Below are 23,491 nucleotides of genomic sequence, written 5' to 3'. Positions count from 1 at the left end.
TCAGTAGAAGAAGTTAATATATTGGTGACATCTAAGGGAGAGTATTACGAAAATCGTAAAAATTAATGGCTCTCACCCCTTCATTTTCCACCTCCATAAATTATGTCCCTTTGTTTTCCACCATCATAAATTATGTGCTATCCTTATTGTCCTATTAAAGGATAATTTCTCCCTCTCATTTTGATATACACACATAAGACTTGGAGCATACATACGAATAAAAAGGATGAAAGAAGATGAGAGATAGAAAAAAGAGAGATATTTTGTATAAAATCGATTTCAAATCATCTTCTAATTCCTTATGAGATAGTGAAATTTTTTATCCCATCCGCTAGTAGAGTTCGTAGAGTCGAATCACGTAAAATTTCTATTTCATTTTTATTTAATTTTTTGCATATTTTACTGTGGTATATTAAACAAAATTAATTAATTATTTAATTATAAAAAATTAATGCATGCTAATGGCATTAATTAATTAATATTAAGTTTTATTAATGACATCAACCATGAACCGCTAACTGTCTTCCAAACAGACGTCTACTCGTATTTAATTTAGCGCGCAGGACTAGCCGTCCCCAGGGCAGCTGGGTCATGTTTCCACACTAGTATAAAATTAAAGAATTTAAATTTGTACTGATGTGGACGTGGCAGTATGTCGTCCGTCAGATCGATGCACGGTCCTTTTATAGCTGCTTCCCAAGTCTGAGCTTCAGAAAACAACCGGAATTAAAATATATATATATATATATATATATATATATATATATATATATAAAGAGGCACACCACGTGCATGGTAACATTACCCAGGGACAAATCAAAACTCATGCACAGATCTCACCCAGTGCTACGCGCCAAGAGAATTGCCACGTGGCTGCCTAAAGCAAGTTGACATCTTATCTTTTCTTTGTAGAATGACCAGCAATATTCAAAGAATTCAATTAGATAACAAAAAAATGATGGAACAATATTTATACATTTGAATCTTTTGAATATACGAACATATATGAATAGTCCTACTATATATATATAGTAAGTTCACAAATAGATGACGAAAAATGATTCGACAATATTTATATGTTTGAATTCTTTAAATATACGAACATATATGAATAGTCTTAAAACACACACACACACACACACACACATATATATATATATATATTTAAAATAGACAACGGAAAATGACCGAATAATATTTATATGTTTAAAGTCTTCGAATATATGAACATATACAAATAGTTATTTAAAATATACGAAGAAAAATGATCGGACAATAAGAGTCCTAAAAATTAATTTAGTCCAATATGTTTTATATGTTTATTACATGATTTGTTTTGGTCCTTCATGTTTCTTACAACAAATTAATCTCTCTCTCTCTCTCTCTCTCTCTCTCTCTCTCTCTCTCTCTCTCATCATTTGGTATTATTATCAAAAGATGCATCTTGGCCGCACCCTAACTTATAGTATTCGAGTGTTTGGCACTCATATAAAAGAGAACATTACCATTTATAGTGCATGTACAGTTCTAAATGTGGAAAACAAATTTAATAAAAAGTTAAAAATGAAAAAGTGTTATATGACATATGATTTTAGGGATAGTGCGAGGTTACATAAATTTATGTGATATTATCTTATTTGATAAAAATATATATCTTTATAAAATAATTTGTGGTAAAATAAAATTAATCCTACATGTTCATGTTCATTCTTTTATATATATATATATATATATATATATATATATTTATCTAACACACACAAAAAGATAATAAAATATAATTGTCTCAATCTATCAATTATTGTAATATAATAAAATAACATTTTAAAACATAAATTTTAGAGTTTAAAAATTTTGTGAATGTATAAGAAATTAATTATAACTACTTTATAGGCATATTTTTTAAAAATTAATTTTATATAAATTTACACAAATTTAAATTTGAGTTGTTAATTCACGCTCGGAGTAAATATTTTTTGGCCAATTAAATAAATCCATGCACCCAACGCACTTACAAAACGGTGACGTGTCAAAGACCCAAAAATGTCCCTCCCAGGGTCATGATGACGTGTTAGCATGGCCATCATTTATCGTCGTTTCCCAGATGAACACCAAAATCTCTCTCTGTCTCTCTGCGAATAGCCGGTAGCCGCGTATCTCAGACCTGGCTTCCTTCTCTCCGGCTCATATTTTCTTACCGAATTTACTATTTGTGTTCTCTCTTCTTTCCTCTTTATTAGTTCGTGGATGAATTGAAATTTGATAACATTTCGTGTCTTTTAATTTCTAGGAAGTTGTTGAATTATAGGATTCGAATAATTGAAACCGAATATGCTGTTACACCAACCGTTCTCCGCTTTCGTCATAGGTTTTGGTTGTTTTCGAAATCCTCTGACACTCTCGTTGGGCTTTCTTCTTCCTTCTTTTAATCTAGAATTTGTTGTCTGTGTATTTGAATTTGCATTGCGGGGCAATTATAATCAAAGAGAATGACGAGAATTCCCAATTTTAGGATTGATTCTTGGGAGTTTTGAAGTTTATCTAACCTGGGTATTATCGTTTTTAGCTGAAGAAGCCTTCCAATTTCGCGGGGGTGGTTAATCGGGTTCCTGAATGGTGATGGGGTTTTTGAGATTTTGCTGATGTTCGACGAAATTGGGAAATTTTCGTGGGGAAAATCGTTTTTATTTATTCAATGGCGGGGATTTGAGATTTTATGATCTGGGTTATCGGAGGAATTCAAGTATTGGAGGATGTACGCCGTGGAGAGGCTGAGCAGCTACATCTCCCGGGGCGTGTACACCGTCTCTGGTCCATTTCATCCCTTCGGAGGAGCTGTGGACATAATCGTTGTCGAGCAGGAAGACGGGAGCTTCAAGTCATCGCCTTGGTATGTTCGATTTGGGAAATTTCAGGGGGTTTTGAAGACGAAGGAGAAGATTGTGAACATAAGTGTTAATGGGGCGGAAGCTGATTTGCACATGTATTTGGATCATAAAGGGGAAGCTTACTTTCTCAGGGAGGTGGACGGAGAGGAAGGGGATTCTGTGTTATATCCTTTGTCTTCTGGTATTGAGACAGATGAGCAGTCCCAAAACAGGAGGCCGCTGAAGGCCCAAAGTTGCAATTTCGATTCGAATAAGCCGGAACTGGTTAACCAGATTGATGTGAACAATGGGAAGATTGTGGCCAGGACTGGTTCGCGGCGGTCTCGGCTTTTGGGGCTTGTTTTCGGCCGGAGGTCGATGAAGGAGGATCGGTTTCAGGACGGAGAGGGTAGTCCTTCTGGGATGGTGAGGATAACCTCATTGGAGCGTGCTGAAATTGCAGCTGATCTCTTGGAGATGAAGTGGTCTACTGATCTTGCCACGAAGAAGCCTAAGAAGGACAATACTTCAAGGCACTCTGCCACGGATATTTTGGATGGTGAGGGGATTAATGATGGAGAAAGTGAGGAGAGCTCATTTGTGCCAGAGGACATAGAAAATCGTTCAGAACATTCTGTTTCACATGATGGCGCTGGTTCCTTGGACAGCAATGTGGGCAACAGTAGTGAGTTTGGCTTACCGAAATCTGAGTGTTCCAATGGAGATACAACCAAAATATCCTCTTTAGATACCCTGGACCAAGCTGTAGAAATACCCGCTTTGGGTGAAAGTGAATTGGAAGAGGGATGCTGCTTAATTCCTCAAATGTCAAAAGATGACAAATTTTGTGTAGGGAGTTCCGTCCATGGTGAGAAATCAAAAGATGTGATATCTGAGGCCACCAGCACCGATTCACATATTCCAAATTTGCCTGAGCTAGAGACATGTCCTGGCAAGCAGTCTGGTGAAGAACAGATGTTTGACCAAAAGGATGTTGTTTTACCAGGTCAGGATGTTTCTGAGGAGGGTGAAACGCATAGAGTGCGATCCTTTTTATACTGTGAGACATCAGAGAGCTCCACATTGAGGCTGGATGGTTCCAGTGACGAAACCCATGAGACTTTGTTCCTTTCTTGTGCAGGATGTGGGGAAGTCGATGTTCATGCTGAAGCTCTTCATGTGTCAGAGGTAAGCTCTCCACTAGAGTCTGGTGTGTTACTGACAAAAGATCCGTTGAACAATACAGGAGTAATAGGAGATAGGGATGGTTTGAACCTTCTTCATGACAGGAAAAATATTGAAAGCGAGGGAACTTCTATGAGCACAGTTACAAATAGTATTGTGACTGAATCAGTTTCTTCAATTGATGCACACTTGGTAACTTCTAATGCTGTTGAGAGTGAGGCATTAGAAGTTGTTCAGCATGGTTCAGTTACTGAGACACCTGCGGAAAATATTAATTTGAATGGAGAAGAAGTGGAAGTTTCGGAGAATAATTCTGAACATAAAAATCCAGCTGAAAACCATGAGGTTGACCTTGAAGAACCATCCACGGCTCAAGAATCACAAATGGTCAGTAACAGTAATTGTGTGCTGTCAGAGTCAGTAACTATTTCACCATGGCAAGGATCAGATGAACAGAATTTACTTTTTAATGACCTAATTAGTTCTAATCCCAGTGACAACATCCATATTATGGAGTCAGCTTCTCCCCTGTCGCAGTCATCATCAGATGGGCTTGTTCAAGATAATCTTTCAAGTGTTATTATTGAAGAGTTTATTGAGAAGCAGATGACAAGATCGAGCTCCATTACTATTCCTGGAATTCGGAAGGTTGCTGGTGAGGAAGTTGGGCGGCTAGTAAAATCTTTACCCAATATTTTGTCTCACACTGACAATATGGACACACTTCACCTTCGTCGTTCATTAAGTGATTCTCTGGATTCAAGTTCCAAAATCTTGAATTCAGCATTGCTTGGGAACGATGTCTCAAACTGTATAAAATCAGATGCAGATGAAGAAGAACAATTAGCACCTGAGCGGCAAACTAGTACTAGTGAAGGCACTGAGATATCAGTGGAGCTCCAGAATGTTATGGCCAGGCATGGAGTTGGTAAAACAACTTGCTTCTTTGCTTATATACTATTTAAATTTAAGGACTCATTAGTTTACAAGGTATTCAATTAGTAGCTGAATCAAAATGGTATTACATTGGGTTTTGAATTGCATTTAAATCAAGTCAGTTTTCTTTGTTGCAGAATGTAAAGACCATTATTCAGATTTCAAGAAAATACGTTACTTCTATTATCTTGAGATTTATGCTGATGACCCAATTTAGAATAAGTACATTTCTCCTTTATTAATGTCTCTATCAAACAACAGTTGTTTGTTAAACGCCACTTAAAGAAGAATTAGAATAAATTTCATGTTACTTCTGGTTTCCTCATGAATAAAGCATGAATTTTAGGAAGTTCAATGTCTTGAACTCCTTTTGCAGAGATATCTCTTTGCAAACACTTACTATATGAAGGGATGGGGGCTGAAGCTGCTTCTCAGGCTTTTGATTCTGAAAAACTGGATCTGGACAAATTTGCTTCCCTTGGTCCAGATGTTATAAAGAATGATAGACTAATTGTCAGAATTGGCAGTCACTACTTCCCGTGGTATGCAGCCGCGTCTATCATTTTAAGAATGGTTTCTTTCGGAAGTGAGCAACTTCTTGAACCAGAAGGTATAATAGCAGTTGACCAAGTTGAGAAAACTCAAGAAGCAGATCCATCAAAATCTATCGTTGTCCACAATGGAAGCTGGCGAATTTGGCCTTTTTCTTTAAAAAGGTCAAGAAGTATGAAACCTTTGCAGCCAACTTTGAATGGTACTGGAAGTTCTGATGCTCAAAATGCTTCGGAGAGCAGAATTGGGATGGGTGGAGACAAAAGTGTTATTAAAACCATGGTTACTAAGAAGATAAGGACAAAAACACCAACATCTGAACAGCTAGCATTGTTGAACCTGAAGGAAGGGAGAAACACGGTAACCTTCACCTTCTCAACTGCAGTGCTGGGAAATCAGCAGGTCATTATTTGTTGAATTCTATAATTGGAACTCTATCTGCCATGCTTTTTCCTTCATGTTTTTACTTGAAGTGCAATGATCAACAGGTTGATGCCAGAATTTATTTGTGGAAATGGAACACTCGCATAGTAATCTCCGACGTTGATGGGACAATTACTAGGTAAGGATATTCTATCTTCGTCTAATACCGAACAGTTTCTTTCTGAATTCTGATATCTCATAGCCTAAGATGGATGTCTAAAAATCATGTTTTAGTTTCTGACTGTTTTTCATCTTGATTTTAGAATTAGTTTGTTTCTTTGGGCCTTCTGAATGTTTAGTTGTTAGTGTGGAGCATCAAAGTATTGATGCAAAATTTGGTATGATAAAAAGATAGTGCGAACGAATGCAAAAGAGAATAGAGAAGAGAGAGAAGATACACACAGGTTTACGTGGTTTGGCATATGATGTCCATGTCCATAGGCGTGACAAGAAGTAGGGATTCACTAATAAAAAAGTAGGGATTCACTAACAAAAAAGTAGAAGTACGGAGGAGACTGTAGTAGCCTCACAAAACCTCACAGCGCAAGCCCTGATATTCTCAAACACTAACTTTATGTTTGGTTTGTGGAATGTTATTCCTAGGAATAGAATGGTTATAGTTTAGAGATTCGATAGCTTATAAAAGAAAATACTTGTCATAATAAAGCAAATGACAATGCAGGAAGTTTTTTAATCCATGACATGAAGTAGATAAGGAATGATTATTACCTGAATTTCTCCATGGGAATGTCAATTCCTATCATATTCCATGTTGGATGGAATAGCATAGAGAGTTGCACGAGTGATTTTCTTGCAAATGATATCCCTATGTAATTTCTATGCTGTGCCCATCTTATTTCATTTTATGAACTAAACAATACCTAAAAAAACACCTAAAATATTTCTCTTAATCACAAAATCATAATGCAACAGTAGATTGTGTTTATAAGAAGTGCCAGCAACAATGGGGAACTTGGGTGCTTCATAATAGGAAACTTCATTTTGGAGTCCTCGACCAAGTGGTTGCCCAGTCTAGAATGTATTGATCATTTGGTTTAGAGAAGAATCGGTCAACCTAAACAACCAAACTGGTCAACCTAAACAAGCTGTAAGGAGGCACACTCCAACATTAACATATATGCAAGGCCTTAAATTTCAATTTCGACTAAAATTTTGAAGTTCCAAAAGTACGGAAATTTCTATGTAAATTTCAATTTCGATGTCAATTTCGATTTGGATTTGAAAAAATAACAAAAATTAATAGTAAAGCATGGAATTATTTGTGTAACTTTAGAAATGGTTAACAAACATAATAATATAAGTTTTAGGACTAATATATTACAAATTAAATACATCTATGTTTTGTATGAAGTGGAAAAGTTGTAAAATAGTATGTGTATCAAACATATTTGTAAGATAATGTACATTAACCATATACGAATGAAATTCATAAATTATTTAAATATTATTTATTATACAAATAATGATAATTTAGACATAAATGGTTAAATAAAATGTTACTGTAAGTTTATTTTTTCATATAATTTCAAAAGTACTTGTAATAATCTTTTGTTTCGATAAATAAAATAAAATAAATTAAGAAAGAAATTTCACTTCAATCCTAATCTCTCATTTGAATTCCGATGAAATTTCATTGTATAATTAAACTTTAGAAAAATTTTGCTAAAATTTCGAGATTTCGATAAATTTCCTATGATTCGTTGAGATTTCAATGGAAATTATGCATGACGAAAATCAACTACCATTTCAATTTCGAGGGTGATGGAAATTGAAAATTTCGACAATTTTGTGGAAATTTAAGACCATGCATATATGTGGATTGAGGTTTAACTTTAAACGATGCCAAAAGATGTATATTATGTTTTGAAGACGTAGACATGCCTTAACCCCAAAAAACCTAGTCATTACTAATCATGTTTAAAGGAGATATTATGGTTCAGTCCAAGTAGGGGAGGCATTGCTTACACAGTCTCGTGCAAAATCATTACTGAATCATTGTTGGATAGGTGAGGAAGGTGGTGTTGTTTATAAGAGTTTATTTTCAAATTCTCATGATGGGAGGGCATTGCTTCTCAACAAAGTTTGCAAGTCAATACTTTGACTAGTAGCCCACAAAATCTTTCTAAAATAGTGGCATTTATGTTAAAGGAGTTGGTTGGGAGTGTGATGTCAAATAATCTTAGATTTTGCCATGTTTTACAATTTGGTTATATAAATACTTGCTTTATAAAAAGAGAAGATCACTTAATAACCTTCAAGAGTGGGTATAATAAAAGTCAAATAGATTTTTTTCTTAACTAAGAATGGGGATTGTCTATCTTGTAAGGATTGTAAAGTTATTCTAGGTGAAAGTTTGGTTACACAATATAGAATCTTAGTATTAGATATACATGTTAAAAAAAGGAAGAAAAAAAGTGACATAAATCAACACAAAAGGATTAGATGGTGGAGCTTGAAGGGAGATAATATAGTAAAATTCAAAGATAAAATGATTAAAGAGTGTGATTGGACTGTAGGGGATAAGGTAGATGTAAATACTGTTTGGAATAAAATTGCTAATTCTATCGTAAAGATAGCAAAAGAGGTTTTAGGTAAGTCCAAAGGAAGATACTCGGGTAGTTAACAAAGTGATACATTCAAAAAGTCCAAAAATTGTTAGGACAAAAAAGAATTTGGTATAAAATATGGAAAAATTGTAGAAATATAGAAAATCTAAAAAAATATAAAGAGGAGAGAAAAAATACAAAAAAAAAAAAAAGTATTAATAAAGCTAAACATAAAGCTTATGATACTTTATATACCAAATTAGATACAAAAGAAGGAGAAAAAGACATTTATAGACTTGCTAGAGCTAGAGAAAGAGAATGTGAAGATTTAGGTGATGTAAAATGTATAAAGGACGAGAACGATAATGTCTTAACTAGAGAAGAAGACATAAAAGAGAGGTGGTGGAGATACTTTGATAAGTTGTTTAATGAAAACCAAAATGAAATATTGAACTTGGAAGTGACAAATGAAGAGAAGATTAAAAATAGGAGGTTTTTATTCGCAAAACTAGAGTCCTTGAAGCTAAGATGACATTAAAAATGATGAAAAGTGGGAAATCTATAGGACTAGATAAAATACCAATTGAAGTTTGGAAATGTTTAGGGGTTAAAGGAATTATTTGGTTAACTAATCTATTCAATAATATTATAAAAACTGAGAAAATGCTTAAGGAATGGAGGAAAAGTACGTTAGTACCTTTGTATAAAAACAAAGGCGATATTCGAAATTGTAATAACTATCGTGGAATTATGATTATGAGTCATATGATGAAATTATGGGAAAGGGTAATTGAACATAGAATAAGATTAGAAATGAAGATTTCAGCAAATTAATTTGATTTTATGCATGAGAGATCAACAATAGAAGCTATTTATCTTTTAAAAAGTTTAATGGAAAAGTTTAAGGAAAAGAAGGACTTGCAGGTGGCACTGTTGCAGATACGAGATTTTTCTGAATTGGTGGATAAAGCCACCTGTAATGCCCCGACCCTCTACATGGGCCCGGAGTGCTATTAATCAATTCATTTACTTGATAATCTACATTTTAATATCATGTACGCAACGGAAAACATAAATATAATCTCCACAGATATAATACCAGAATTTACTAGTTCTATCTATAATCCAAAATAACTATTCATCACTTGTATTCTCATATATACACATCCAGTATTCACAATCATCCATATCTCAGAAAACTTAAAACATAAAACGAAAAGCATAACTTAATATATATCCCAAAAATATCATCAAAATTATACCCTTTTCTCTTCTATAACCCAAAAAAATGCTGATAGTAGGAACAAAGTGGAATCTAAGTTAGAACTTTGGAGAGCCACATTAGAGTTTAAAGGGTTTAGGATAAGTAGGAATAAGGCAAAATATATGAAATATAATTTCAGCAATATAAGGAGTAACAACAGAGAAGATTAAATTGGATAATCAAGAGATTAATAGCACTGATAGGTTTGGATATCTTGGATCTATTATGTAAGGTGAAGGGGAAATTGAAGAAGATGTAGTACATAGAATTAAGACAGGTTGGGTAAAATGGAGGAGTGCATTAGGTGTGTTGTGTGATGGTAGAATATCCTTAAAATTAAAAGGAAAGTTTTATAGGATTGCTATAAGGCCGGCTACGTTTTATGGTTTAGAATGTCGGGCAACTAAGAAACAACATGTATAAAAAATGAAAGTTGTTGAGATGAGTATGTTAAGGTGGATGAATGGTTTAAGATTAAAGAGAAAGTAAGAAATGAACATATATGCAAAAATTTATGCATAGCACCGCTTGAAAACAAGATAAGGGAGGGACGACTTAAATGGTTTGGGCATTTGAAATGCAGACTTGGTAGAGCACCTGTGAGGAGGAGTGAGTTAGTTATGGTTTCTGGCATGAAAAGTGGTAGGGGTAGACCTACAATAACTTGGAATGAGGTAGTGAGAAAGGATTTAATAACTCTTAGAATAAAGGAAAATGCTCTAGATCGAATGAATTGGCAGAAAAGGATTCATGTAGCCGACCCCACATAGTGGGAGTTAAGGCTTGTTGTTGTTGTTTTTCTAGAAATATATTTTTAATTTGTTTTAATTGCAAGTATTGGTTGCATGTCATGTTAAGAAACGGCTTTTAAGGTGCAGTTTGTTTTTTAGACCTTGAACCTATCTCTCTCACCCCCACTCCCCCCCAAAAAAAAAAGAAGAAAGAAATTGGGTCTTTGAACTTTCCTTTATTGCGGTTGGGTCTCCAAGGGCTGTCCTCTTTAGTTCATTTATTTATATATTTTACAATTTATACACTTTGGGGGTGATTTAGTGTTCTGCTCCCTTTTTGGCCTTTCAATTAAAGTATCATTTATTCTTATTGCATAATTATTCATGTTAAGTTTTCACTTTTGAATTATTATACTTATGTTGCTGATGTATTGGAGTCAACATTGTCTTGCCCTTCTGCTCTTCTTTTTACTAGGTATTGGATCTAACTTTGCGTTACAAACTTAAATTGCTCCTTGAAATAGTTGTCACGTGTGTCCTTTTGATTTATTGCTCATTTGAAACTATCCGCTTTGTTAAATTTTGTGGGTTTTCTTGGACCTAGCAGATTGCTCATGCTCACTTTCTTGTAACAGATCAGATGTTCTAGGACAGTTCATGCCTATGGTTGGAATAGATTGGTCACAGACAGGTGTTGCACATCTGTTTTCAGCCATCAAGGTTAGTGTGAGGAATATTCCAATTATGTTCATCAGTTTTAAGGCTATAATTTCAACTATTCTAATGCATCATACCTTAGTTTATGCAGTATAATTGATAGATATTTCTGCCAGCCAATGTATCTTCTTGGTCACATTTTATCACGCAATACACACATTCTCTCACACGTAGATTAAAGAAGATTCAGTAACATGGAGAAGTGATTTGGACATTCTTTGTGATTGTAGTATATTCTTAAAATTAACAAGAAAAATTATATAGAACAGCTTTGAGAGCAGCCATGTTTTATGGATTTGAATGTTAGGCAACTAAAAAACAACATATTCAAAAAGCAGTGGATGGGGTTGGGGAAATGAAAATTCTAAGAAGAATTATATAGAACGGCTTTGAGAGCAGCCATGTTTTATGGATTTGAATGTTAGGCAACTAAAAAACAACATATTCAAAAATCAATTGATGGGGTTGGGGAAATGAAAATTCTAAGATGAATTGGTATAATTTGAAAATACAAATTAAGGAATAGACACATTCGTGGCAAGCTAGGTGTAATATTTGGAGAATATAAGATATGGGAAGAGTACTTCTGCAGCCAAACCCACCTGTTAAGACTTAAGACTTAGTTGTTTATGTTAATACACACTCTCTCACACTCTTTTACACACATGCATATTTTATTATTTGTGTTGACCTATCATTGTTTTGTTTATTGTAGCTTTTTGTGATTTTGAGTTGTAGAATGAAAAGTGTTTCTATGGAATGCACACATCATGACATATGACTCAACTAGAAAAAACATTGTTGGCATCTTCCATGAACTCATACTGTTCTCACGTGTCACAGGAAAATGGGTATCAATTGCTTTTTCTTAGTGCACGTGCAATTTCTCAAGCCCGTCATACTAGAAGTTTCCTTTTCAATCTTAAGCAGGTGAATTATATAGAGTATTTGTTTACTTCTTGTAGAGGCCGTGCCTTGGTGCGATGGCAAGTGCCTCCACCTCGGTACGGGTGGTCTCGGGTTCGAGACTTGGGAGCAGCCTCTCCAAAAATGGGGGTAAGGCTTGCCGACATCCACCTCTCCCAGATCCCACTCAAAGTGGGAGCCTTGTGCACTGGGTACGGCCTTTATTTGTTTACTTCTTGTATTTAAAGTTATATCAGTAAGGGAAGTACCAAGTGTTAAAACCCTTCTCTATATCCAAACTATTTTTTTTTGGGCTGTATTTGCAGGATGGAAAGGCTTTACCAGATGGGCCAGTTGTTATATCCCCGGATGGACTTTTTCCTTCTCTCTTTCGAGAAGGTAATTGGTGCATATACACTGTTCCTTAAAAATTCTACATTATTTTTTTCATTTGATTTGCATGGAAGATCACATGGTGCTCCAACTCTGATGTAAAATATCAGCTGTGAAATGCCTTATGAATAGCGTGATTGTATATTTTATGTTGCAAGCTGATGGGCTGACGCTGCAAATGTGAAATGCCAATTTCAAAAGTAAGATCTCTCATGCAGTGCAGGATAACCACATACTGCCTCTAACATGAGAGCATATATTTTGCATCTTGTTATCAGTGTTACTTGCAATTTTTTCTTCTAAAAAATTAGTAGGTATGTGAGGATATTACTGAGCAATTACATATCTTACAGAAATTATTGCCATATCTTCTTCTTTATCATTTTGTATGCTACTTGAACTGCAATACATCACATTGTAGATAAAAGGTGGGTGTGGGTGTATGTGTTGCAAGCATGCCTGTTTCAAATGCCTCTTGGGTTCATAGATCTACTTTCTATTTTAACGTGGAGACATCATTTTAGATCGTTGTTGCATTATGTAATTTTTATGTAGTTAGTTTAGAGCTCATATGGATGGAGATTCTTCTTTCATTTTATGATGTTCATTGAGGATTTCAATGGTTAATTTTAATCCATAAATCTATTGTTTGATATGAGGTACTTTGGATTTCTGGAAATAACTGTACACATAATTCATGAATTTCTCAATGTGAAGTAATTGATTTTCTATAGGATTACAGTTTTCCCAGTTCTAAGCATGAACAATCTGAAATTTTCGATTCTGAACACATGCTAATTGGAGCATAAACAGCTTATTTATGTGGTACATGAAACCTTTCAATTTGGACGCCTTCAGAAAGAAATTTGATAGGGTCCATATATTACTGTCTACATTTTTTATTTTTCTATTTAAATTCATGGACTGATTAAATTGCCCTGCCTTATTTTTTCATCAGTAATTAGAAGAGCTCCTCATGAATTCAAGATCGCTTGCCTAGAGGTTAGTCCCTTAGAACTAGACATGTACCCATATGCCTAATATATTTGCACCTTTTTCAATCAGATGCTTGTACTGTTATTCACTTCTCCGCCTTTTCAATGGATGTTTGTGCTGTTATATTAACTCTTTACAGCCTTGAGACCTGTGCTGCTCGTAGATGAATTATGGGAGTGTGGAAATAGATAAGGACATTTTATTTTTCATAAAGATTTGAAATGAACTCACTGTGAAGTGTGAACTTTGAAGTTAAGTTTACAATTGGTGCTGAAAAGGTCTGTCAGTCAGTAATGCCTCATACATGGGTTCACTGTTCTAGTCTCCATGTGGTTAATACTTTCTTCACCTTTTGCATTCTTCTCAATGCTAAACAATACAAAAATTAATAGTATTTTCTCAAACTACCCTATATCAAGTGATAGTAGCCTTGATCAAATTTTGTGGGATATGCAACTGATTTTGTAAGTTTGGGGACTCATGTATATGTTGAATCTATATTACATCAAGCCCATGAAATTTTTTTTTTGATAATTTAAATTCAATTGTAGGTCAAGAATGATCATTATTGTGCCCAGTTTGAATGGGAGCCTTGTAGACTAAGCTGCCATTTTTTAATTTCGTTTTGCCAATTGTCATTGAATATGTGTTGATAATGTCAGTTCATTTGATACTACTAGTTGCAAAAGCAAGTCCATTGCACATGATTAAAATTGTGATATATGAGAAAATTAAACAGTAAGTGGAACATATTAGATGAGCATTAAAAAATCTGAACAAAATGACTATAAAATAAACAGAAACTAGGCCTTTGGCACATTGATTTTCTTTCATACCTTGCTCCATATTAGAGGTGGCAGTTCGGATGTAGTTTGGAAGAATTTTGAATAGTTGCCGAAGGAGGCATTACGAAGGCCTGCATATCTATTGATGCCCAAAATTGTACTCCGATCTTCATGCCTATAAAAAAAACAGCTTGGGAGACCCCCTGTTGGTCTGTGTGGGCCTTCTCCGACACTAAAGTCTGAGTTTAGGGACTGTTAGCTTTAGAGTGCCTTAAGTGCTGTTACCTCCCCCTCATGTGTCTATTATAGGCTCTTCCAAGGGGTTAAAGGTCCCATGGGGGGTTAAATGCCTCAGCAGCGTTTATATGTCCTTGTTGCGGAGGGGGGGGGGGGGGTTATATATATTATACCCCTTTATATTCTTCCTTTAATTTAAAAAAAATTAATGGTTGCCCTTATTAAATGGGCTTCAAGCAGCAAAGGGTGAATTTCACCCACATCAGATGCCCCGCTCTCCTTAGCTTGAAAGAAAATCTTTTGGGTTTAGGAGTAAGGCATTGTTATGAGGCCCTAGAGTCAAGATACTCCAATTTCTCTCTCTCTCTCTCTCTCTTGTTGGGTCTTGGAGCTGAGGTGCTGCTTCGTCTAGAGAGCTGATGTGCCCCCACCTTTTTTTGGTTGTTTTTGGGTCCCTCTAAGCCTTGGAGCCGATTACTTCTTCTTCTTCTCTCTCTCTCTCTCTATATATATATATATACCTAACAACAAAAAAACAGATATATATATATATATATATATATATATATATAGGCTTCCTTGGGGCTTAGATTTGAGCTGCTTCTTAGCTCCCTCTTTTTTTTTGGTCTTGGTCGTCATGTCCCTTAGGACTGAGTCTGCATGGTCCTCTAGGGCTGCTTCTTTGAGCTTGGTCCTCATGGCCCTGACCTGGCCCTATAGGACAGCTCCTTAGAGCTTTTGTCTTCATGGTTCTGTAGGGCAGTCTTGTAGGGACTTTTCTTCAATATGTTTTTAAATCGTGGTAGCAGGTAGTGTAACATAATATATTGAGAATAATTTATTGGGTAAAAACAAAAGTGAGAAGAAAAAGTAAAAAATAAAAAAAATTTATATAATTTCCCTATAACAGATTTGTAGTGGTTACTAACGGCCGTAGCAGCCTTTATGTAACGGTCGCAGTCTGTAATGGTTGCTACGACTGATTTTTCTTCTCACCAATTTGGCGGTGTGTAACAGTATTGTGAACCAAAAAAACCGTTATGTGACGGAGTTACAAAATGGTTGTGGCCATTATTGAAACCATGGTCGCTGTCATTATTTAAGAACATATTAATGACCCTTCAAGGAAGCTCTTTAGAGTTTTGTCTTCATAACTCATTAGGGTGGCTCCTTAGAGCTTGGCCTTCTTGGCCCCGAGGGGCTGCACCTTCTTGGTCCTCATGGCCTCATAGGATGAGTCTGGTCTTAATGGCCCCATAAGGCGGTCCTTAGTCTTCATGACCAGCACCTTTAGAGCTTGGTCTTATGGCCTCTTAGAATGACCTCTTGGATCTTTGTCTTTTTGGTCTTGTAGGACTTTAGTTTTCTCCTTGATATTTTCATTCTCCGTTTTTTGCACTCATAGACCATAAACAATCACTTGTGAAGGATTTTTAAGAACAAGAATAACCATTCTTATTGAATTTCAAGAGACACAATTACAAGATAAATAGTAGGGAAGACCACCTAATCAAGAAGGCCACAAAATTGCAAATCAAATCACCACAAAATCAGCAAATCAAATCAGCAGATCTCTAGGCTAGAAAATAGGAAATTGAAACTACTAGAATCTGAAATAGTAATTTCAGATTTTATTCAAAAAATAGAATTTCCTAATTTATTCCCCAGAAGTCTGACACCCCCACCCCTCAAGTTGGAGCGTAGATATCTATCATGCCCAACTTGCTTACAAAGAACTCAAAACTAGGTCTGAAAAGTCCTTTGGTGAAGATATCGGCTATTTGTTGAGTAGTAGGAGCAAAAGGCATGCAAACAGCTCCACTATCAATTTTCTCTTTTTATAAAGTGTCTGTCAATCTCTACATGCTTCGTGCGATCATGCTGTACTAGATTTTTAGCATGACAATACAACTTCATTGGCATGTTCACCGGCATCTGCAGCTCTTCAAGAATTCTTTTCAGCCAAAGCATCTCACAAACTCCGTTAGCCATAGCCCTATATTCTGCCTCGACACTGCTCCTTGCAACCACATTCTGTTTCTTGCTTCGCTATGTGACCATATTTCCCCAGGCATAAGTGTAGTATGTCAGTATCCTGACGTGGATTTCCTATCAATAACTGAGCTTGCCCAATTTGCATCAGTGTATGCCTCTATGTTCTGCTGTGTGGTCTTCTGGAAGAGCAAACCCTTGCCTGGTGTACTTTTCAAGTATCTGAGAATTCGATAAACTGCTTCAAGATGTTTCTCTTAGGGTGAATGCATAAACTGGCTTACCAAACTAAGAGCAAAAGCAATATTAGGTCGTGTATGTGATAAGTAAATTAACTTTCCCACCAAATTTTGATACCGAGTTGTATTCACTAGATCACCTTCCTTGTCATCTCCAAGTTTCTGATTGGGATCTATTGGAGTGTCTATTGGCCTACAACCGCTTATCCCAGTCTCCTTAAGGAGGTCAAGGACATACTTCCATTGGGAGACAACAATCCCTTTCTTTGACCGAGCAACCTCCATTCCAAGGAAATACCTCAGAGATATTTAGTCCTTGATCTCAAATGTTGATGAGAGGGAAGTCTTCAATCGGTTCATCTCAAGTACGTCATCTCCAGTGAGAATTATATCATCTACATACACAATCAATATCACTATCTTCCCATCCTTTGAATGTCTTATAAACATCGTATGATCACCTTGCCATTGAGTATTGGTAGGCTCGCCAAGGCTTGGGTCCTTAATTACCAAAAATAATATTTATAAAACCTAACTTAATTCCAAGTTTAGTAGAAAGTGGGGAAGTCGGGTGTCGATCCTCAGGGACTTAAAGCGTAGTTATCAAACCACTTCCAAATTAATCTATTATAGCCTTGTGTTAAAGAAAAGTAAAAGATGATATTTTTTTTAGGGTATTTTCTATCAACTACTGGAAAGCATGTATATCTAACTTAACTCTACTCCTACAAAGCATTGCTTAATCATGAATGACACCTGGGATGTTGTTTGCGTAATCTAAGTTTAGTGAGTGCACCGCATTAAACTAACTGGAACTTGGCTAAACAATTCAAGGAGCTGTTCGATGGCATAGAGTAGTAAGGGTGCACCAATCGTCCAGGGCACGGTCGGGAACTGGAGTATATTCTATCACAACGATCACGAGAACCTCTGTGGGAGACTGTAGCCCAGTACGTGTACCTGACTGAAGCTGTAGAAGTGCTTATCCTGTCAACCAGACATTCATCACAACCAAGCGGTAAAGGAAAGCATTTAAATGAAAGCGGTAAAGAGAATGCATGTAAAAGATCATCCCTTTAGTATTCAGAACGTCTGTCACTAAAGCCAGAAGGTACAAGAGAGTGATCGTGTAATATACACGAAGAGCACATGAACACTGCTGGTTGTCACAGGCAGTCAGACACTTCACATAGAAACCAAAATAAGAATTGAAATCTAATCTAACTAATCTACAATGGCTCTCAATGACATCTTAAGTCTGTCACTAATCTAAAAGAGGTCAAAGAGGAACCTTTAAAACATATTCGTAGCTAATATTTATACCCATTAGGGTTTACAAGGTAGTCGCACCCTAGTTTCCCCTGGTCGCGCCTTGGTCAAAGCTGTAGGTCGAGATCTAGACCTGGTCGCCCCTCAAGGTTTTGTTGGTCTACCTGCTGGTCGAGATCTAGACCTAGTCTCCCCTCAAGGTCTTGCTAGTCGAGCACTTGGTTGAGACTCTCAGTATTTCAATCTTCAGTTTAGCTCAGGAACTCGACTTGGTCGCCCTCAAGGTCAACCTGATCGAGCACTTGGTCGAGATTCTCGGTATTTTTGCGCTCAATAAGCTTCAGTATCTAGACTTGGTCGCCCTTGAGGGTCACATGGCCGAACACTTGGTCGAACCTTGCAGCATCTCTTCTTCAGTCTGAACCTTGGAGTCTGCAGCTTTTGCCCTGATTGCCCCTTGTGTTAGCTGGTCGCACCACATGGTTGAACTTTCTCTTTTATGTGTGTTGAGGCACTAAGAGTTTGGCTGGACAACGGATTTGAGCTTTAAGTATCTCAAATACTCCCTTGGCTTCTCGTATTGCTTAACTCCTCGGTTTTAACTTGTTTTTCTTGAATCGCTGGCAAACCTTGCATAACTCCAAGATATGATAACAAAGAGCATATACATGATAAAAAAAAGACAAGACAAAGGTAAATGAGGGCCGAAAATCATGCATTTTAGGGACTTATCACAACTCCCAACTTACACTTTGCTAGTCGTCGAGCAAAGCAAAAGCTAGAAAACTAAGAAAAGTCCTATCTACCTCCTTTTTCGCGGGAAACACAGTTGCATTTATCGTATGCAACAAGGCATTAAATCCCTAGGTTGATCCTAGTGGACAAGTTGTAGTCTTGTGAGGGTTTCCAGGGCGATACCCACAAACACCAACTCAGTGAACATCATATAAGATTGCATGCAATATAGTCATACCATTTTACATACAAGAATATAACCTAGTTACATACATGCCTTTTCATATATGACTGCATTATACACACACTCCGCAGCAATTTACTCATGCAAGTCTCTACAGTACCTAGCCATAAAAAACAATACACTCATAGAGAATCACCCAACAATTGCAATTCAGAGCTAATATTATCATGTAAATTCAAGCATAAATAGGTTACATCACAAGGCATGTGTAAAGTGCATGATCTGCCACACTCAGGATACCCTTAGACACCTACAGAACGGTCATCTTGACTCAGCCTCACTGATATACTCTAAAAAACACTCAAGAAAGATAGGTTCACTCTCATATGTGAGGAAGAATTTCATGATCAAACATCTCACATATTTTGAAGAATTGACGTTAAGCATGGAGTAAACTAGTCTCATCAGAATGGGATCCAGCCTATTATGAGGTGTCGGGTCCTTCACCCTAGCGTCTTCTCATCTACTCTCCACATCCTATCAAGACCACCCTAGATTGACCTATTCATAGACTAGGCGTGAATACAACTCATGCATTGGACAACTGAATAGTCTTGTAGAATCATGTGTTGTGTCCCTAGCTTGACTTTTTCATATGTAGAGCAGGTATTCTACATATTTTTCATTTCTTTTTCTTTTTCTTCTGCTCATTTTCTTTTTATCATTTTTCTTTCATGGTCAGCTAGGACATTTTTCACAACTTTTTATGTTTTCATATCACCAATGAGACTTTAAGCTCGAAAAGGGGTCCATGAACTAAGTCTGTTTCCAGGGGTAGCTCAATTTTCACATCTTGAGTAGGTTAGAAGACCTAGGTTTCTATCTCCCCACTAGACATCACCTCTAGGCTAGCAAATTCAAGAACTAAGACTAGCGGGTAAAGAAAATCTAGAAATAAAGGGAAAGTTGAGTTCCATAAACTTAGAGTTTGACGTCAACAACTCAAGAAATGAATGAATGACTCAACAGTACCTCACAGAGTGTCAGTGTCCACGGTTGTTCTCTCAGTGCTCTCAAGGAACCCTAAGTGTTACAAATCACGTGTAAGTGTGTTTTTAGCCTCGTGACGTACCATGTGAATACAAGAGTTTACATAACCACATTAACACCAATGCATCACTAGTCAACCCACATAGAGTGTTATATATCCGTACATAGGCTATGTTATGTGAAACTACGCACAAATAAATCGCTACTTCATTAGTGAGCATAATAAGGTCATATAACTTATAAGCCTATGCATGTAACATCTAGGAACTATAAGAGTATGTAAAGAGTATAATAGATGTTAACATAACATAAAATACACAGTGTTCACGAAAATATTTTAAAAAGTTGTCATTTTTGTGTTTTGAAATGTGCCATGTAGTGGTTTCGTACCCCCTACCCCCAATTTAAAACTTCAGTGTCCTCACTGAAGTGTGGAAAGAAAGAACCTAGGAATCATGAGAGGAAACATGGCATGGTGCAATAAAAATCAACCAGTGTACCTGCATAAGTAAGAAACATAAAATCCAGACATCCCATGTAATAATACACTGAAGCAAAAAAGACATGGAGATACCAAAAATACCATGTATTTCCATTTATATTCATAGGCAGTACAATGTATATAGATCATCAAGAGAACAGGTACAACCCTTCCAAAAGCATGGTGATGCACAAGACAAAAGAAAATACAAATAAGAGAAAAGAAACGAAATAAAAAGAAAGAAGACAGTATATACATAGAGAGCGCATAAAAAAAAAAAAAATCCCAAGAACTAGCCCTGGCCTAATCTGAGTTAGTGGCACCCCCAACTTACCTATGACCTACTCTAAGGACCCTAAATGCCATCTACTCTACAATGTACAACCTATAGACTATAAGAAGAAAGAAAAATAAAAAACACAATTGGGTTGCCTCCCACAAGCTCTAAGTTTATTGTCTTCAGCCAGACGCAATGAATGCTCATTTTGGATTCAGCTGGGATCAATAATAAGAACCTTCTCCACTAATCCCTCACTAGCCCACTTCACACATGTCCAAGGTCTTCTCTTTAGACTAGAGGCTGAGTCACAAATAGTATAAATGTTCTCATACAGGTCCTCTAGGCCTGAGATGAAAGGGCTATTAAGTTGAAGTTTGATTGCGTCTGTGAGAGGGTGGTCGATCTTAAATTGGTTAAATGTGTCAATCATGGACTCAACATTAGCTTTTTTCTTACACTTGGGGTTCGAGTGAAGAGTTGCACGATATGACACTGCAGGGATAGAGTGGGGCAATACTCCATTATTGGAGAGGGCAGTTGTCTCAGTATCAGCTACCAGACTAGGAGAAGGAGGATTACATGATTCATCGTCTAGTTGTTTCCTCATCTTTTCCCTACCCTTTTCTTGGTTTAATTTCTCCCCGACCCTATTGTTTATCTCTCTACCACTTTGAAGGGGGGTTTCGGTCTGGGCTTGTGCATTTTACGATGAAGTTCCAGCAGCCAGCTCGCATTCTACCCCATACTGGCCTATAGGGTTCACAAGAGATTGGCTTAGTAACTTACCCTCATCTCTTTACTCAAAGAAGTAGCTAGTTGCCCCATAGTGGCTTCTAGCTTGGCAATAGATTTGGAATAAGAGTGGAGTAGTTGTTGGTTTTCATGGCAATCAGCCTCTATGCCCTTGAGGGTTTTCAACACCGTCTTCTGGAAAGAATCATACATAGGTTGAGGAGGAGATAGTTGTTGGAAAGATGATGGTCTCGGGGCAGTAACAGGAGGATTTTGAAAGTTTTGATATGGGCGAGGAGGTGGAGCATTGGGTGATATTTGAGGTCTTTGGGCTTGGAAACCTAGAGCTTGTGGCCTCCAGGAGAAGTTGGGATTTGGCCTCCACCCAGAATTGTACGTATTAGAGTAGGGGTCGTTTGATGGCCTATCGTACCAATTATGGGTAGAGTTAACTTTTTCCTACACAAGCTCAGACTGGAAAGACACATGTGGGCAATTGTAGCATGTATGTGAGGGGTTTGAGCAGATGGCACACACCTTTGTACATGCCACAGGTTGCGGTTGTTGTCCTAAGGACAAGAACCGATCTAACTTTTGAATGATGATGTGCAGGGTGGGTGTTAGGTCGTGGCTTGCCGCCAACTCATAGACTCCTTTAGATTTGGAAACGGATGGTCTACGAGCAGCAACATTATGCTGCTGAGAATTCTCAGCGAGGTTCTCGAAGCCTCATTCTCGTGTTTGGCGAGAAAGGTACCTCCACACGATGCATCTAACATCGATGTTCAGTTAACCCTTCATAGAAGGTCTGAATCAATTGCCACTTAGGGACCTGATGGTGTGGGCATTGACGTAGCAGGTCCCTAAAGCGTTCCCACGTGTCAAAAAATAGTTCCCCACCCATTTGTGAGAAACTAGTGATGGCTCTCCTAAGATGGTTAGTCTTCCCAATTGGGAAGTACTTTTTCTAGAATTCATGCTGCATGGTAGCCTAGTTGGTCACCGAGTTCGGCTCTAAGGATGTCAGCCAATATTTGACCTTATCCTTCATAGAGAACGGGAAAAGCTTAAGGCGGAGAGCATCATCACCAAAATTGTGGATGCGGATGGTAGAACAAATCTTGAGGAACTCATCTAGATGCTTAAAAGGATTTTCATTTGAATTCTCATAAAAATTGGGAAGCATTGAGATGAAAGAAATTTTGATCTTAAATTGAGCCGCTTGGACATTTGGGAACCGGATGCAAGACTGCGAGGTGTATGCATTAAGTACAAAGTAGTCCTTAAGAGGTCTAAGTGGTTGCTCTACCACCACGGGTTGGTGGGGAGCTTGGGGTTTTGGTATTTGAATAGTGGGAACTGGTGGACGTTCGGCCATTACTTTAAGTTCAAACGACTCTGCAAACTCATGATTCGAAGTGGGTGTCCTAAGGGACCTACGGGATATCTCAATCTCAGGGTCGATAGAAACTAACTCAGGATCAAGAGAACGCAAACCCAGCATACATAATTTATAGCACACAGATTCAAAACTTCAAAGTAACAAAACAAAGAAAACAAAAATTAAAAAAGATAAAAGAAAAGGAGAGCAAATATAAAAACAAAGCTATAACACGCTAAAATAGAAGTTGGCTAATAACCGTGACTTAATCCCTGGCAACGGCTCCAAAATTTGGTAGGCTCGCCAAGGTTTGGGTCCTTAACTACCAAAAATAATATATATAAAACCTAACCTAATCCCAAGTTCAGTAGAAAGAGGGGAAGTCGGGTGTCGATCCTCGAGGACTTAAAGCGCAGTTATCAAACCACTTCCAAATTAATCTATTATAGCCTTGTGTTAAAGAAAAGTAAAAGATGATATCCTTTTAGGGTATTTTCTATCAACTATTGGAAAATATGTAAACCATGTAAATCTAACTTAACTCTACTCCTACAAAGCAATGCTTAATCATGAATGACACCTGGGATGT

At 36.9% G+C, this 23,491-nt stretch overlaps 1 protein-coding gene and 1 non-coding gene across 9 annotated transcripts in view; both read left to right on the top strand.

Moving 5' to 3' along the window:
- Positions 1-2,076: 2,076 nt before the first annotated feature.
- Positions 2,077-23,491, top strand: part of LOC131161709 (phosphatidate phosphatase PAH2) — a 57,890-nt gene continuing 36,475 nt past the window's right edge. For 4 of the 8 annotated variants that reach the window (XR_009138603.1, XR_009138601.1, XR_009138600.1 and 1 more), the window contains exons 1-7: positions 2,096-4,980; positions 5,365-5,942; positions 6,029-6,102; positions 11,161-11,245; positions 12,086-12,172; positions 12,475-12,547; positions 13,500-13,543. Coding sequence is in view for 1 of the 8 variants with exons in the window: in XM_058117663.1 (XP_057973646.1) it covers positions 2,754-4,980; positions 5,365-5,942; positions 6,029-6,102; positions 11,161-11,245; positions 12,086-12,172; positions 12,475-12,547; positions 13,500-13,543 (3,168 nt within the window). In the remaining 7 variants the exon portion in view is untranslated. Of the gene's footprint in view, positions 4,981-5,364; positions 5,943-6,028; positions 6,103-11,160; positions 11,246-12,085; positions 12,173-12,474; positions 12,548-13,499; positions 13,544-23,491 lie in introns of all 8 variants that reach the window. The other 4 variants (XR_009138605.1, XR_009138604.1, XR_009138606.1 and 1 more) reach the window with 2 other exon arrangements.
- Positions 22,352-22,457, top strand: LOC131163162 (small nucleolar RNA R71). The gene has a single exon (XR_009138941.1). It is a non-coding gene; the product is annotated as a small nucleolar RNA R71 (small nucleolar RNA).

The sequence above is a fragment of the Malania oleifera genome, chromosome 8 (genome assembly GCF_029873635.1).
Source record: "Malania oleifera isolate guangnan ecotype guangnan chromosome 8, ASM2987363v1, whole genome shotgun sequence".
Classification (NCBI taxonomy): Eukaryota; Viridiplantae; Streptophyta; class Magnoliopsida; order Santalales; family Ximeniaceae; genus Malania; species Malania oleifera.
Note: the sequence above shows the minus strand (reverse complement) of the source record. Positions and strands in the feature narration are given on the sequence as shown.